This window comes from Lipotes vexillifer, unplaced genomic scaffold, assembly GCF_000442215.2.
Source record: "Lipotes vexillifer unplaced genomic scaffold, Lipotes_vexillifer_v1.1 scaffold340, whole genome shotgun sequence".
In the NCBI taxonomy this organism is placed as follows: domain Eukaryota; kingdom Metazoa; phylum Chordata; class Mammalia; order Artiodactyla; family Lipotidae; genus Lipotes; species Lipotes vexillifer.
In genome coordinates this window covers 1386354-1398572 of record NW_006793646.1, presented here as the reverse complement: position 1 = coordinate 1398572, position 12219 = coordinate 1386354, and the positions used below count along the sequence as shown (strand labels likewise).

General features: G+C 45.1%; 1 protein-coding gene across 1 annotated transcript; it reads left to right on the top strand.

The window, feature by feature from the left end:
* The first annotated feature begins 563 nt into the window (after window positions 1-563).
* On the top strand, window positions 564-9774 carry ADAMTS1 (ADAM metallopeptidase with thrombospondin type 1 motif 1). Its single transcript, XM_007466501.1, has 9 exons — window positions 564-1344; window positions 2988-3334; window positions 3680-3812; window positions 4203-4370; window positions 4809-5095; window positions 5319-5505; window positions 5595-5770; window positions 7430-7605; window positions 7776-9774. The coding sequence occupies exons 1-9, from the start codon at window positions 696-698 to the stop codon at window positions 8473-8475; spliced, it is 2823 nt and encodes a 940-aa protein (XP_007466563.1). The 5' UTR covers window positions 564-695; the 3' UTR covers window positions 8476-9774.
* Window positions 9775-12219: the final 2445 nt, after the last annotated feature.

The following is a 12219-nucleotide window of genomic DNA, read 5'->3' as shown; positions in this document are numbered from 1 at the left end:
CCCCCCCCCCCCCGCCCAGGCCCGCGGCGCAGAGCGCGGTTTCGCTCCGACTGAGTTCAGGGGGCGGCGTCCCGGGGATAGAAAGGCGGCCAAGAGGGAGGAGAAAGGGGGTAAGGGGGGGGTGGGCGGAGACATATTCAAAGACTATAAAAAGGCGGCCCGGGCTGCCCCGTTCTTGCACTCGCTGGAAAGCGGCTCAGAGCCTGGGGCCTTTGCATAGCCAGGGCGCACAGTAGGGCCGAGAGGACAGAGCCCTGCGCAGAGCGAGGTGCACCGCGACCGAGGAGGAGACGGAAGCGGGGAGCTCCAGGCGCCGATCCTCGTGTGGCCCGTCGCCCCTCTCCCGGAGGCGTCCCAGGGCGCTCCGTGTCTCCGCATCAGCCACCCCACCAGAGCCTGCTGCGCGGTGCCTCCAGCTCTTCGCTAAAAGAAAAACTTCCCGCGCGCCGGCAGAACTGCAGCGCCTCCTCGCTAGTGACTCCGGGAGCCCAATCTACGGCTGGCTCTGAGCGCACTTTCCAAGAATCATAGTAATTGTTAATTTTAACAATCCCGAGGCAGGCCAAAGAGGCTCTGCGCTCAGAACCCGAACAATAGCCCCTTCGCTCACTGCGCGGCGGCGCGCGGTGCCTCCCGGGACTCTGGTGCCGCGAGCGGTCCCCGCGGGTTTCGGAAGGCGCACGGCAGGAGGCGACATGGGGAGCACGGCGCGACGGTCTCGCGGCTCGCAGCCTGCGCCCGTGCTGCTGCGGCTGCTGCTCGCCGCGGCCTCAGCGCTGCTGGTCGTGCCGGGCGTGCGCGGGCGCCCCACCGAGGAAGACGAGGAGCTGGTGCTGCTGGCACCAGAGCGCGACCCAGGACACAGGACCACGCACCTCCGCCTGGACGCCTTCGGCCGGCAGCTGCTGCTGGAGCTGCAGCCAGACCGCGGCTTCCTGGCCCCCGGCTTCACGCTCCAGACGGTGGGGCGCAGACCCGGGCCTGACGTGTCGCGTTCTGATCCCGTTGGCGACCTGGCGCACTGCTTCTACTCTGGCACGGTGAACGGCGACCCCAGCTCCGCCGCCGCTCTCAGCCTCTGCGAGGGCGTGCGCGGCGCCTTCTACCTGCAGGGCGAGGAGTACTTCATCCAGCCCGCGCCCGCCGCCGCAGCCGAGGAGGAGCCTCTGGCGCGGCCCCAGTTCCATCTCCTGCGGCGGAGGCGGCGGGGTGGCGGCGGCGCCAGGTGCGGGGTCCTGGACGACGAGACGCAGCTCGCGGGGGAAGCGGGGTCGGAGGGCGAGCACGCCACGGCGCAGGGGCCGCCGCTGGACCGAGCGACACAGCGCACGGGACAGCCAACAGGTATCATTCCGAGAAGAGTGGTTCCCACTTGTCTCTCCATTCATCTCCCTCTCCCTACCTTCTCTGTGCTGCGCGACTTGAGGGTAGAGTCCTGTTCGCAGACGCGAGCCTACGTCTGCGGACAGGACGGAGACGTGGTATGGAGGGAATGCGGCTTAAGATTTGGGTTGGTGAACTAACCAAAGCCTGCTGGAGCAGTTAATTCCATTTGCCCTAATAATGAATGATCAAGAGAGGACAGACGTTATCAATGATGTTTCTGCTAAGGAGAAGCGTTCCGATCCGGAAGGGAGAGCTGGTAACCCAATGCCTCCCACTTTAGTTGAATGTGAGCTTGTGCGACTTCTTTCCACCTTGTTAATTTCTTTTTAACAAGTGTGCATGTGTCCTTTGGTCGAGTTGCAGCTTCGCGCTTAGTTTTGTAACCGCTGCCTGTTCGCGCACCCTGAGCCCAGAGGAGGGCAGAGATGGAGGGCGGAGGAGGGATAGTGACCTCAGAATGTGCAGCCCGCGAGCCTGGACAGCTGCGCTACGATCCCTGTTCTGCTGGCCTCTGTTCCCTTCCCCCCTTTAAGAGTCTGACCCCGACCGGCTGGCGGTGGCGGGGCCCCTCTGCAGAACCTGCTTGGGAGGTCTCTGCCCAGCTCGCCCCGCCTCTCCGCGCCTCCCACCAGCCTCCCACTTTGCGCTCCCCCTCGCGGCCATAATTCTGCTCGGAAGCACGGTTGAAAGTTAGTCACCGGTGATCCTTCCTGCTCCGCCTTCCCCTGTTTCTCTCTGTTGTGTGCAGTGCTTCCTGCCTAGTTCTTTTCATTCTGTCACTCACTGGGGGGCATTGTTTCTTTTTTGAACTTTCTCACGTGGCTTGTAAAATTTTCCTCTTCTCCCCTGTACGTCCCGCTTCTTGAAGCGGTTACGTGCTCAGAGCCCAGCGTAGAACTTCCCTGGGGGCTGGGTCTCAGTCAGGAGTCAGAGGGCTCTTTTCGAAACAATCAGCCGTGGCCCCGTGGTCCGAAGCAGGAACTTATTTCCCTGGGGCAGTGGGAGTGGGGCAGTCGGCTGCTTGGCAGACTGGGTGGTCCTTGTGCCCGGATTTGGCAAGAGCAGAGCACCGCAGGGACCCGTGGAACGAGCGAGCAGAGCAGAGCAATGCAGGCTGAGATTTCTTCAGGCCCGGCCCCTCGGCAGAGGCCGCAGCCCTGCCCTGGGCCTTCCACGTGGAGCCCGATGATCTCATTCAGGATTTGATTCCTGGCCTGTGAAAGAGTGACTCAGGGGCTCTGCCTGCCCCCCTTGCTCCAAGATTTTACTACAGCTGGGGAGAATGGTTGCGCACACTGCCGTTTTCAGATTGTATGATCTCAGAGAGGACAAAAGAAATCCTGCCTTAAAAAAAAAAAAAAAAAAAAAAACCCTGACACCTCTCAGAGGACCATATGGCCTTTTTTATTTACAGTAAAGGAGAAAACTTTAAAAATAACATTTTCAGTGAAAAGAAATGTAAATATTTTTGTTATTGTTGCTCCGGGTGTATTTTTGTATTGTTTTCTTTGACTGGTTAGGCTTTCTTTATATACTCTGGGAAGGTAACTATCCTTGGCTAGAGTGCCCCTGAACAAACTATCTTCCTTGTGTCTTTACAGGAACTAGAAGTCTAAGAAAGAAGCGATTTGTGTCCAGCCCCCGCTATGTGGAAACTATGCTTGTGGCCGACCAGTCCATGGCAGAGTTCCACGGCAGTGGGCTAAAGCACTACCTTCTCACCTTGTTCTCGGTGGCGGCCCGGTTATACAAACACCCCAGCATTCGGAATTCAGTTAGCCTGGTGGTAGTGAAGATCCTGGTCATCTATGAGGAACAGAAGGGCCCAGAAGTGACTTCCAACGCTGCCCTCACTCTGCGGAACTTCTGCAACTGGCAAAAGCAGCACAACCCACCCAGTGACCGGGATGCAGAGCACTATGACACTGCGATTCTGTTCACCAGACAGGTGAGAGGAAGACGTTGCCAATTATGAGAGTATTCTCTTGGGAATCAGTTTTGTAATAAGCAAATGTATGTAAGGCATTTTACCAATATTTTGGCACTTATATTTTTTAATTGGCTAGCATGATTAATCTTCCTTATTTCTTTTAATATTTTAATATCTCAAGTTTCACAGTCTTTTTTGAATAGCATTATGGAAAATCTTAAAGTCACACAAAGTATTCCTAAAAGAACTACTCAACAACAATGAATGTAGATGCCTTAAAGCACATGTGAAGTTACCAAAAAGTTAGATCACAAGGTTCGTGCTCTGTCTCTGTTAATACGGACATACCTTTGCTCCTTGTAGGACCTGTGTGGCGCCCAGACATGTGATACTCTTGGGATGGCAGATGTTGGAACTGTATGTGATCCCAGCAGAAGCTGCTCGGTCATAGAGGATGATGGCTTACAAGCTGCCTTCACCACAGCCCACGAATTAGGTAAGTCTGTTTTAGAGTGAGAGTTAGCCCAATTCATGAATTCAAATTGATAAACTATGTATTAATTTAAGAAGGAGAGTCTGCAGGTTATATTGCTATTTTAAGGTGCCAGAGCTCCCTAGAAACTGCAGAAAATATTTTCCCACTCTTCTCAACATGGTCGTTTTTATTAGAATTCAAAATAAGATAGTAGGAGCTATGGACACATTTGGAAATTTACATGTTTGTTTACACCCTGTGAAAAGTAGACATTGTCTCTAAAATAGATTATCTCCAAAACACATTCCTTCCTCTAGAAATATCACTTTGAGACAAATGAATCCCTGTTGGGGAAAAATAAAATGCTGCAAATGACCTGTATTTTAATGTGGGTTTCGGATGTCTTCTTAGGCCATGTGTTTAACATGCCACATGATGATGCAAAGCAATGTGCCAGCATTAATGGTGTCAACCGGGATTCCCACATGATGGCGTCAATGCTTTCCAATTTGGACCGCAGCCAGCCCTGGTCTTCTTGCAGTGCTTACATGATTACATCATTTCTGGATAATGGTCATGGTAAGATGCTCCAGCTACTCTTTCTAGGTGTTATCCAACCATCCACATGTAGGGTACTAGTGAAACCAGCTCGCTCTTTCTTTTCTGTTCTTTTTATTTTCCCTCTTTCAAAATGACTTTCATTGTCAACCGTGTGCATTTTTAGATCTTAATTTCCAGTAAAAGATAGTGCTTCTGGTCAAGTAACTCCCAGAGTACATTAACTTGAGTTTTTAGCAGAACAATGATTTCCTGTCATTGTTAATGCAGAAATATCCCATTGAGAATAATATCTTAATGATAGTTTAAATCTCTCTGGCATTTTCCCCCCAAACTCTTCAGCTTTCAAATTGCTTTGCTATATATTATCGCTTTTGGTAAGCATCTTCTGAAACTGATCTACCTACTGCATGCTTTAATTTGCTACTTCTTAATATTCATTGGCATTTTTCCTTGCAGGCGAATGTTTGATGGACAAGCCCCAGAGCCCCATACAGCTCCCCTCTGATCTCCCCGGGACCTTGTACGATGCCAACCGGCAGTGCCAGTTTACATTTGGGGATGAGTCTAAACACTGCCCGGACGCGGCCAGTACATGCACAACCCTCTGGTGCACAGGCACCTCTGGCGGATTGCTGGTGTGCCAGACCAAACACTTCCCCTGGGCCGACGGCACCAGCTGTGGAGAAGGGAAATGGTGTGTCAACGGCAAGTGCGTGAACAAGACTGACAAGAAGCATTTTGATGTGAGTTTTCCACTGCAACACACGCTCCTTTAAAATTCAGAATTGAAAGAGACCAAATGATGCTAAAACATTAGATACCACGTTAGCATCCCAACCTGTGGGCTCTCGCAGGGATACAGGATAGAGTCGTATTATTGATTCTTTGTCCCATGTCTTTCTCTTTTATTTCCTGAAAAGGTCTCCATAGAGGTTTCTAACACTGATCATTTGTGTCTCCATTTAGACTCCTGTTCACGGAAGCTGGGGGCCGTGGGGGCCCTGGGGAGACTGTTCAAGAACGTGTGGTGGAGGAGTTCAGTATACGATGAGGGAGTGCGACAACCCGGTCCCAAAGAACGGAGGGAAATACTGCGAGGGCAAGCGCGTGCGCTACAGGTCCTGCAATATTGACGACTGTCCAGAGAATAATGGTGAGTGGAGAGAAGGTGAAAAGGATGCGCTGCAAACGGGTGGTTGAAGGCCAGAAACGGATAACATCATCGTCTCCTTCTCTTTCCAGGAAAAACCTTTAGAGAGGAACAGTGTGAAGCACACAATGAATTCTCCAAAGCTTCCTTTGGGAGCGGGCCCGCAGTGGAGTGGACACCCAAGTACGCAGGGGTCTCACCCAAGGACAGGTGCAAGCTCATCTGTCAAGCCAAAGGCATTGGTTACTTCTTTGTTTTGCAGCCCAAGGTAGTGACTTTTCTTCAGACTTTTTGCGTAAGAAACAAGGCCTTAGCTTGCTCCCTTTTCATGCCAGCTCTGTTGTACATCCTTTAATTTATATATATATATATATATATATATATATATATATATATATATATATAAAATTTATGTTTCTTTCCTCCACCGGTAACTTTTCTAAAAGAACTGTTAGGTTCTGTGCCCACCTCCTCCTTCCCTGTTTACATGTTATCCAATTGTAACCTTGATTTACTCCCCTTCATTCCATGGGCAGTACCTAAAAATATATATATATATATAGTGTCTTTGTATTATTTTAATTCATGAAAACATTTTAGATAACTTATTCATAAACTTATTTTTAAATTATTTTTGTTTAGATTCTACTATATATCAGGTACTCTTTTAGTACTGAAAGGTACTTTGGTATTTTGTTTATGATTTATAAACTAGTATGGGTAGAAACAGATAATAAATGAATAAATAAAATAAGCTGAGCTTTTAATTAATTTATTTATTATTTATGGCTGCGTTGGGTCTTCATTGCTGCGCACAGGCTTTCTCTGGTTGCAGCGAGCAGAGGCTACTCTTCGTTGCGGTGCGTGGGTTTCTCATTGCAGTGGCTTCTCTTGCTGCGAAGCATGGGCTCTAGGCACAAGACCTTCAGTAGTTGTGGCATGCGGGTTTCAGTAGTTGTGGCTCGCAGGCTGTAGAGTGCAGGCTCAGTAGTTGTGGCACACAAGTTTAGTTGCTCCGCGGCATGTGGGATCTTCCTGGACCAGGGCTCGAACCCATGTTCCCTGCATTGGCAGGCGGATTCTTAACCACAGCACCACCAGGGAAGCCCTAATTTATATATTAAACGTGTTCAATTTCAAGTTAGAAATGCTTTGCTTCTAGATACATTGGCAACTGCTTGCTTTGAGTTTGGTGCTGTTTTGGGTTATGAATGAAGCTTGAATCCAGCGCTTATGATTCTTGCAATGGTTTATTATTACTCCTATATGCAGAGAAAAGCCCTTTACACGTGGTTAGGTAAATTATGTGTTAACATGGAAACCATCCAGTGGTTTTGGAAAATAGTTTAGGTGTGGCCCAAAGTACTTGTTACTGGGTGACTAGCAGTAGTATGTGCAAATGGACTTATTAAAATGAAAGTCTGAGCATTGAGAACTCTTGTGTTTGAGAACATATACTGAACTAATGGAAGCATTGTTTTGCTGAGGAGATAAATCTGGCTCTGAGGTAGAAAATGGAATTGAATTTGGTTGAAAGTATCATGTGTCATTATCACTGTAGGCTATGAAAACAGTCTCCAGTTGCAGATTCAACATTCAAGTGATTTATTTAGCACCTGTTATTGCCAGCTAGTATTCTAGATACTGGGGATACAGCAGTAAACAAATTGACAAAAAGCTCTGCTTTTGTTGACCTTAGCTAAAAGTGAGATAGGATACAAATAATCACAAAATTTATAATATTTTCAGATGGAAAAAAAAGCCAAAAAGAAGGATAGTGTGTGCCGTGTTATAGAGTACTATTTTAATTTTGATAGTCAGGAAAGCAAAGATGTAATGTTAACGAAGAAAACTTTCAGAACTGTCCTAGCATCATCTCTTGCCCTTGTTAATGTTTGACACCAGGTGCATGCCCTTCCTTTTTCAGGTGGTAGATGGCACTCCTTGTAGCCCAGATTCCACCTCTGTCTGCGTGCAAGGACAGTGTGTAAAAGCTGGTTGTGATCGCATCATAGACTCCAAAAAGAAGTTCGATAAATGTGGCATTTGTGGAGGAAATGGATCTACATGCAAGAAAATATCAGGATCAGTTACTAGTGCAAAGTAAGTGTTAAAATGCCATAATCCTGAAGGTCTTACCATTTCAATGTAACTTTTTACAGGTCTGGTAAAAATTACTTTCTTAAATGATTACCTGGTGTTTCAAGCTAAGTATTGATTATATGATTAGCTGGTGAATGAGAGATTTTTATATCTGTTTTCCTTGTCTGCAGACCTGGCTACCACGATATCGTCACAATTCCAACCGGAGCCACAAACATTGAAGTGAAACAACGGAATCAGAGGGGATCCAGAAATAATGGAAGCTACCTTGCCATCAAAGCTGCCGATGGCACATATATCCTGAATGGCGACTTCACTTTGTCCACTTTAGAGCAAGACATCACGTACAAAGGTAGTGTCTTGAGATACAGTGGCTCCTCTGCAGCGTTGGAACGAATTAGAAGCTTTAGCCCTCTCAAGGAGCCCTTAACCATCCAAGTCCTGACAGTGGGCAATGCCCTTCGACCGAAAATTAAATACACCTATTTCGTGAAGAAGAAGAAGGAATCTTTCAACGCCATCCCTACTTTCTCCGAATGGGTCATTGAAGAGTGGGGTGAATGTTCCAAGTCATGTGGACAGGGTGTGCAGAGAAGGCTGGTGGAGTGCCGAGACATCAACGGGCAGCCTGCTTCAGAGTGTGCAAAGGAAGTGAAGCCAGCCAGCACCAGACCTTGTGCGGACCTGCCTTGCCCCCTCTGGCAGCTGGGGGATTGGTCGCCATGTTCCAAGACTTGCGGGAAGGGTTACAAAAAGAGAACCTTGCAGTGTCTGTCCCATGATGGGGGTGTGTTGTCTCACGAGAGCTGCGATCCTTTAAAGAAACCTAAACATTACATAGACTTTTGCACAATGGCAGAATGCAGTTAAACAGGGGCGGTGTTGAGGGAAAAGGGCAGTGGGGAAGGGCTGATGCACTGAAATCAAGAAGGCTGGAGGAATCCAGTGCACCTTGCCGGTGATCAATGAGGTGTGCCGATGAGTTGGGAGGTACAGGTAGGTAGAAAAGAAGTTAGATCATCAGAATTTCCTGCCAGTTACAAAATTGATAGGGTAGTTTATGAGGATCATTAATAGTTGACCAATAATATAGCATGAGAAAGCCCCAGGGCGTTATTATTTCTTTTGTTAAGTCTGTGACAAGTTTTTACAAAAATAGAAACAATTGTCAAAGTAAGTGTAAGAAATATTACAATCCCTGTTTCCTGGTACTGATGAAATACTTTGTATCATGGAGGTTGGGAAATGAAAAGCAGGAGGAAGATGAGGTTTTTGGTTTAAGATGTGGCTTACTTTACCTCACTACCTATGGAGGGAGAAAGGAATACACATAGGATCTTTGACCATCACTGTTCCTAACTGCTGTGGTTTCAGAGAATGTTTATGCCATCTCTTCTGCTGAGAGTTAAGAATTCGGGACTGTCCAGCATGAGAAATGCTTAGCAACGTCCAGTGACTCAAATAACTCCATCTTTCCTTTCTTTGCCGTTATTCTGTCTTTATTTGTGAATTCATTTTGACGAAGAAACAATTCCATGTATTTGTAAAAACAGCATTAAGTCTACAAGGGGAAGAAAAGCAGTGATGTATCAGATGCTGGTAAAAGCTAGGGGAGGCCCGTTGATCTGGGTACCTCCTACATTTCTTTCCTCCTGAGGTAAGCCTACTTAAGGAATGTGGATGTGGAAAAAAACCAAAAAACAGTTTGTGTCTGAAGAAAGTCAGTAAGATCACACAAAAAGAATGTAATGCCAGAACAGGAATGGGGTGTGTACAACAGGGTCCCCAGTGTTTGGGGACATTGAGATCACACATCTCGCAGTGGGGAGGCTACTGAGGGGTAGCGGGTCCATCCCCAGCAGCTGGTCCAACAGTCATATCCTGGTGAATGTCTGTTCAGCTCTTCTACTATGAAAGAAAATGACTTTTTTCCATATGTATATAGTAAAATATGTTACTATAAATTCTATGTACTTTATAAGTATTGGTCTGTGTGTTCCTTCTAAGAAGGACTATAGTTTGTAATAAATGCCTATAATAACATATTTATTTTTATACATTTCTTTCTAATGATAAAACTTTTAAGTTATATCGCTTTTGTAAAAGGTCATATAAAAATAGAGTATTTATACAATATATGTTACTAGGAAATAATAAAAGGACACTTTTTGAACATGTGTCTATTTTTTTTAATGGGAATTAATTCCTGGGTAGGAAATCTGAAACTCGGATATTGAATTTGTTTGTTTTGTTTTAAAAATGTCTGGTTTATTACTTTTTTAACACTGATAAAAATGTTTCATTGCATACATTTTTTTTTAAACATCCTTATTGGAGTATAATTGCTTTACAGTAATGTGTTAATTTCTGCTTTATAACAAAGTGAATCAGCTATACATATACATATATCCCCATATCTCCTCCCTCTTGCGTCTCCCTCCCACCCTCCCTGTCCCACCCCTCTAGGTGGTCACAAAGCACTGATCTGATATCCCTGTGCTATGCGGCTGCTTCCCACTAGCTATCTATTTTACGTTTGGTAGTGTATATATGTCCATGCCACTCTCTCACTTTGTCCCAGCTTACACTTCCCCCTCCCCATATCCTCAAGTCCATGCTCTAGTAGGTCTGTGTCTTTATTCCCGTCTAGGCCCTAGGTTCTTCATGACCATTTTTTTTTTTTTTAGATTCCATATATATGTGTCAGCATGCAGTATTTGTTTTTCTCTTTCTGACTTACTTCACTCTGTATGACAGACTGTAGGTCCATTCACCTCACTACAAATAACTCAGTTTCGTTTCTTTTTATGGCTCAGTAATATTCCATTGTATATATGTGCCACATCTTCTTTATCCATTCATCTGTTAATGGAAAAGATATTGAATTTGAAGAGAGAATATTTTCTTCAATTCTTTGGAAGTATGATTTCATTCTAATGAAATTATGTATCCTTGGGGTATGTGATTGCTACAAAGAAAGAAATCTATTATATCTTTGGTGATAGATAGGTTTGTTACTAATGAAATAATATACACCAGTGGTTGGCCAACTTTTTCTGTAAAGAGCCAAATAGTAAATAGGTTTTCTGGGTCATATCATCTCTGTCACAACTACTCAACAGTGCTGTTGTAGCATGAAAACAGCAATAGACAATACAGAGATGAATGGGCATGGTGGTGTTCTAATAAAACTTTATTTATGAAACAGCGGGCCAAATTTGTTCTGTGGGCATAGTTTGCCAACCTCTGATGTATAACATATAAAATGGAAAAAGATGGGATTCTCGATACATTTTGAATTCATGTCTTTTCCTCAATTATATCACGTAAGTAAAATTTTGTGAAAGTATTTAAGCTAATGAGTAGAAAACGATGCCTCATAAATTACATTTGGGATAGACATGCTTGGTGAGCCAAGCCCTCCAAATGTTTCATGTGCTCTTCAGGAATACAAGGGTGTTTTGGAGAAACCTCGGAGCACCCAGACCACCCTCTTGGTAGCCTTTTGTAAGTCACTCTATTTTAAATACTAAATGGTACATCAGTGACTTTAAAAGTTTAGACCGCTTCCAAAGTAACTACATTTCTCTCAGGAAATAGCTTATTTGCTAGAAGACTTGGATTATGTGGTTAACCACAGACATTTCCAACTTTATATTTTCATCCTTTTTTTCACCCTCCTTTCTCAAGTAGTTCTATATAATATGCTAATTTCAGATTCCAACGATAATTCTAATTTGCCCTCAGAATTACTCAGTGTTCTTCCCCTGAGCAATTGAATTTAAGATATTCAGGAGCCAGGTGCATGGAGCAGAAAGTGGGGCAGAAGAGGGGAAAGGCATGTTAGTCTATGGTTAAGTTTTTTCCTACCTATTGGCCACCAGACTGAAAGGTGAAAGTCAAATCTCACACCATGGGCTGTGGCCCCATATAACTCAGTAAAACATAGAATTTGGTCATGCAATTCAATGCCCTAACATGCTTTTGCACCAATAACCTCTCCCACAATTATTTGTTTGGCCATATTATTAAGGTACAAATCCCCATAGTAAGTGACCTGGAGGACACACACATGCACACACACACACACACACACACACACACACACATACACAAAAGGCCCTTCTTCTCAATTACTATATAAGCTACTTGATAAAATGAGATAAATGTACCTAGAATGATAACTCATAATAAAAAGAAGTCATTTTCAGATCTTGCCTAATTCACTGATGAGTTTTTCCTTTTCAAAGGCTTACATTGATTTGATGTAGTAAGCAAGAAGAATGAAATTCAGGACACAAAGTGATAAAAATAGCCGAAAGATTTTCCACTACTCTCTTTATTCTCAGCTCAAGGTAATGCCAAACAACTTTCTAAGTTGCCACATTATTTTCTTTAGCCATCTGCTGGTGAGATTTCCCTTTTATCAATCAGTGGAGCCGTTTAAAATACTCTATTTTGGCAGCAAAGAGAGTTTAGCTTAAAATACACATCCGGTTCTGTGAGCTTGACCTGCTTAAAAAGAGGAAAGATTTTGTGCTCACTTTGGTTGCAGGTACAAATGATGAGCTGGCGTGATTTTGAGGATTCATTCAAACACCTAATTTTCAGAAC

What these genes read in the sequence shown, in the direction of transcription:
- ADAMTS1 (XM_007466501.1), top strand. Translation starts at nt 696, where the DNA reads ATGGGGAGCACGGCGCGACGGTCTCGCGGCTCGCAGCCTGCGCCCGTG. An exon ending in GCGCACGGGACAGCCAACAG is followed by an intron (nt 1,345 to 2,987) that starts GTATCATTCCGA and finishes GTGTCTTTACAG; the next exon opens with GAACTAGAAGTCTAAGAAAG. An exon ending in CGACTGTCCAGAGAATAATG is followed by an intron (nt 5,506 to 5,594) that starts GTGAGTGGAGAG and finishes TTCTCTTTCCAG; the next exon opens with GAAAAACCTTTAGAGAGGAA.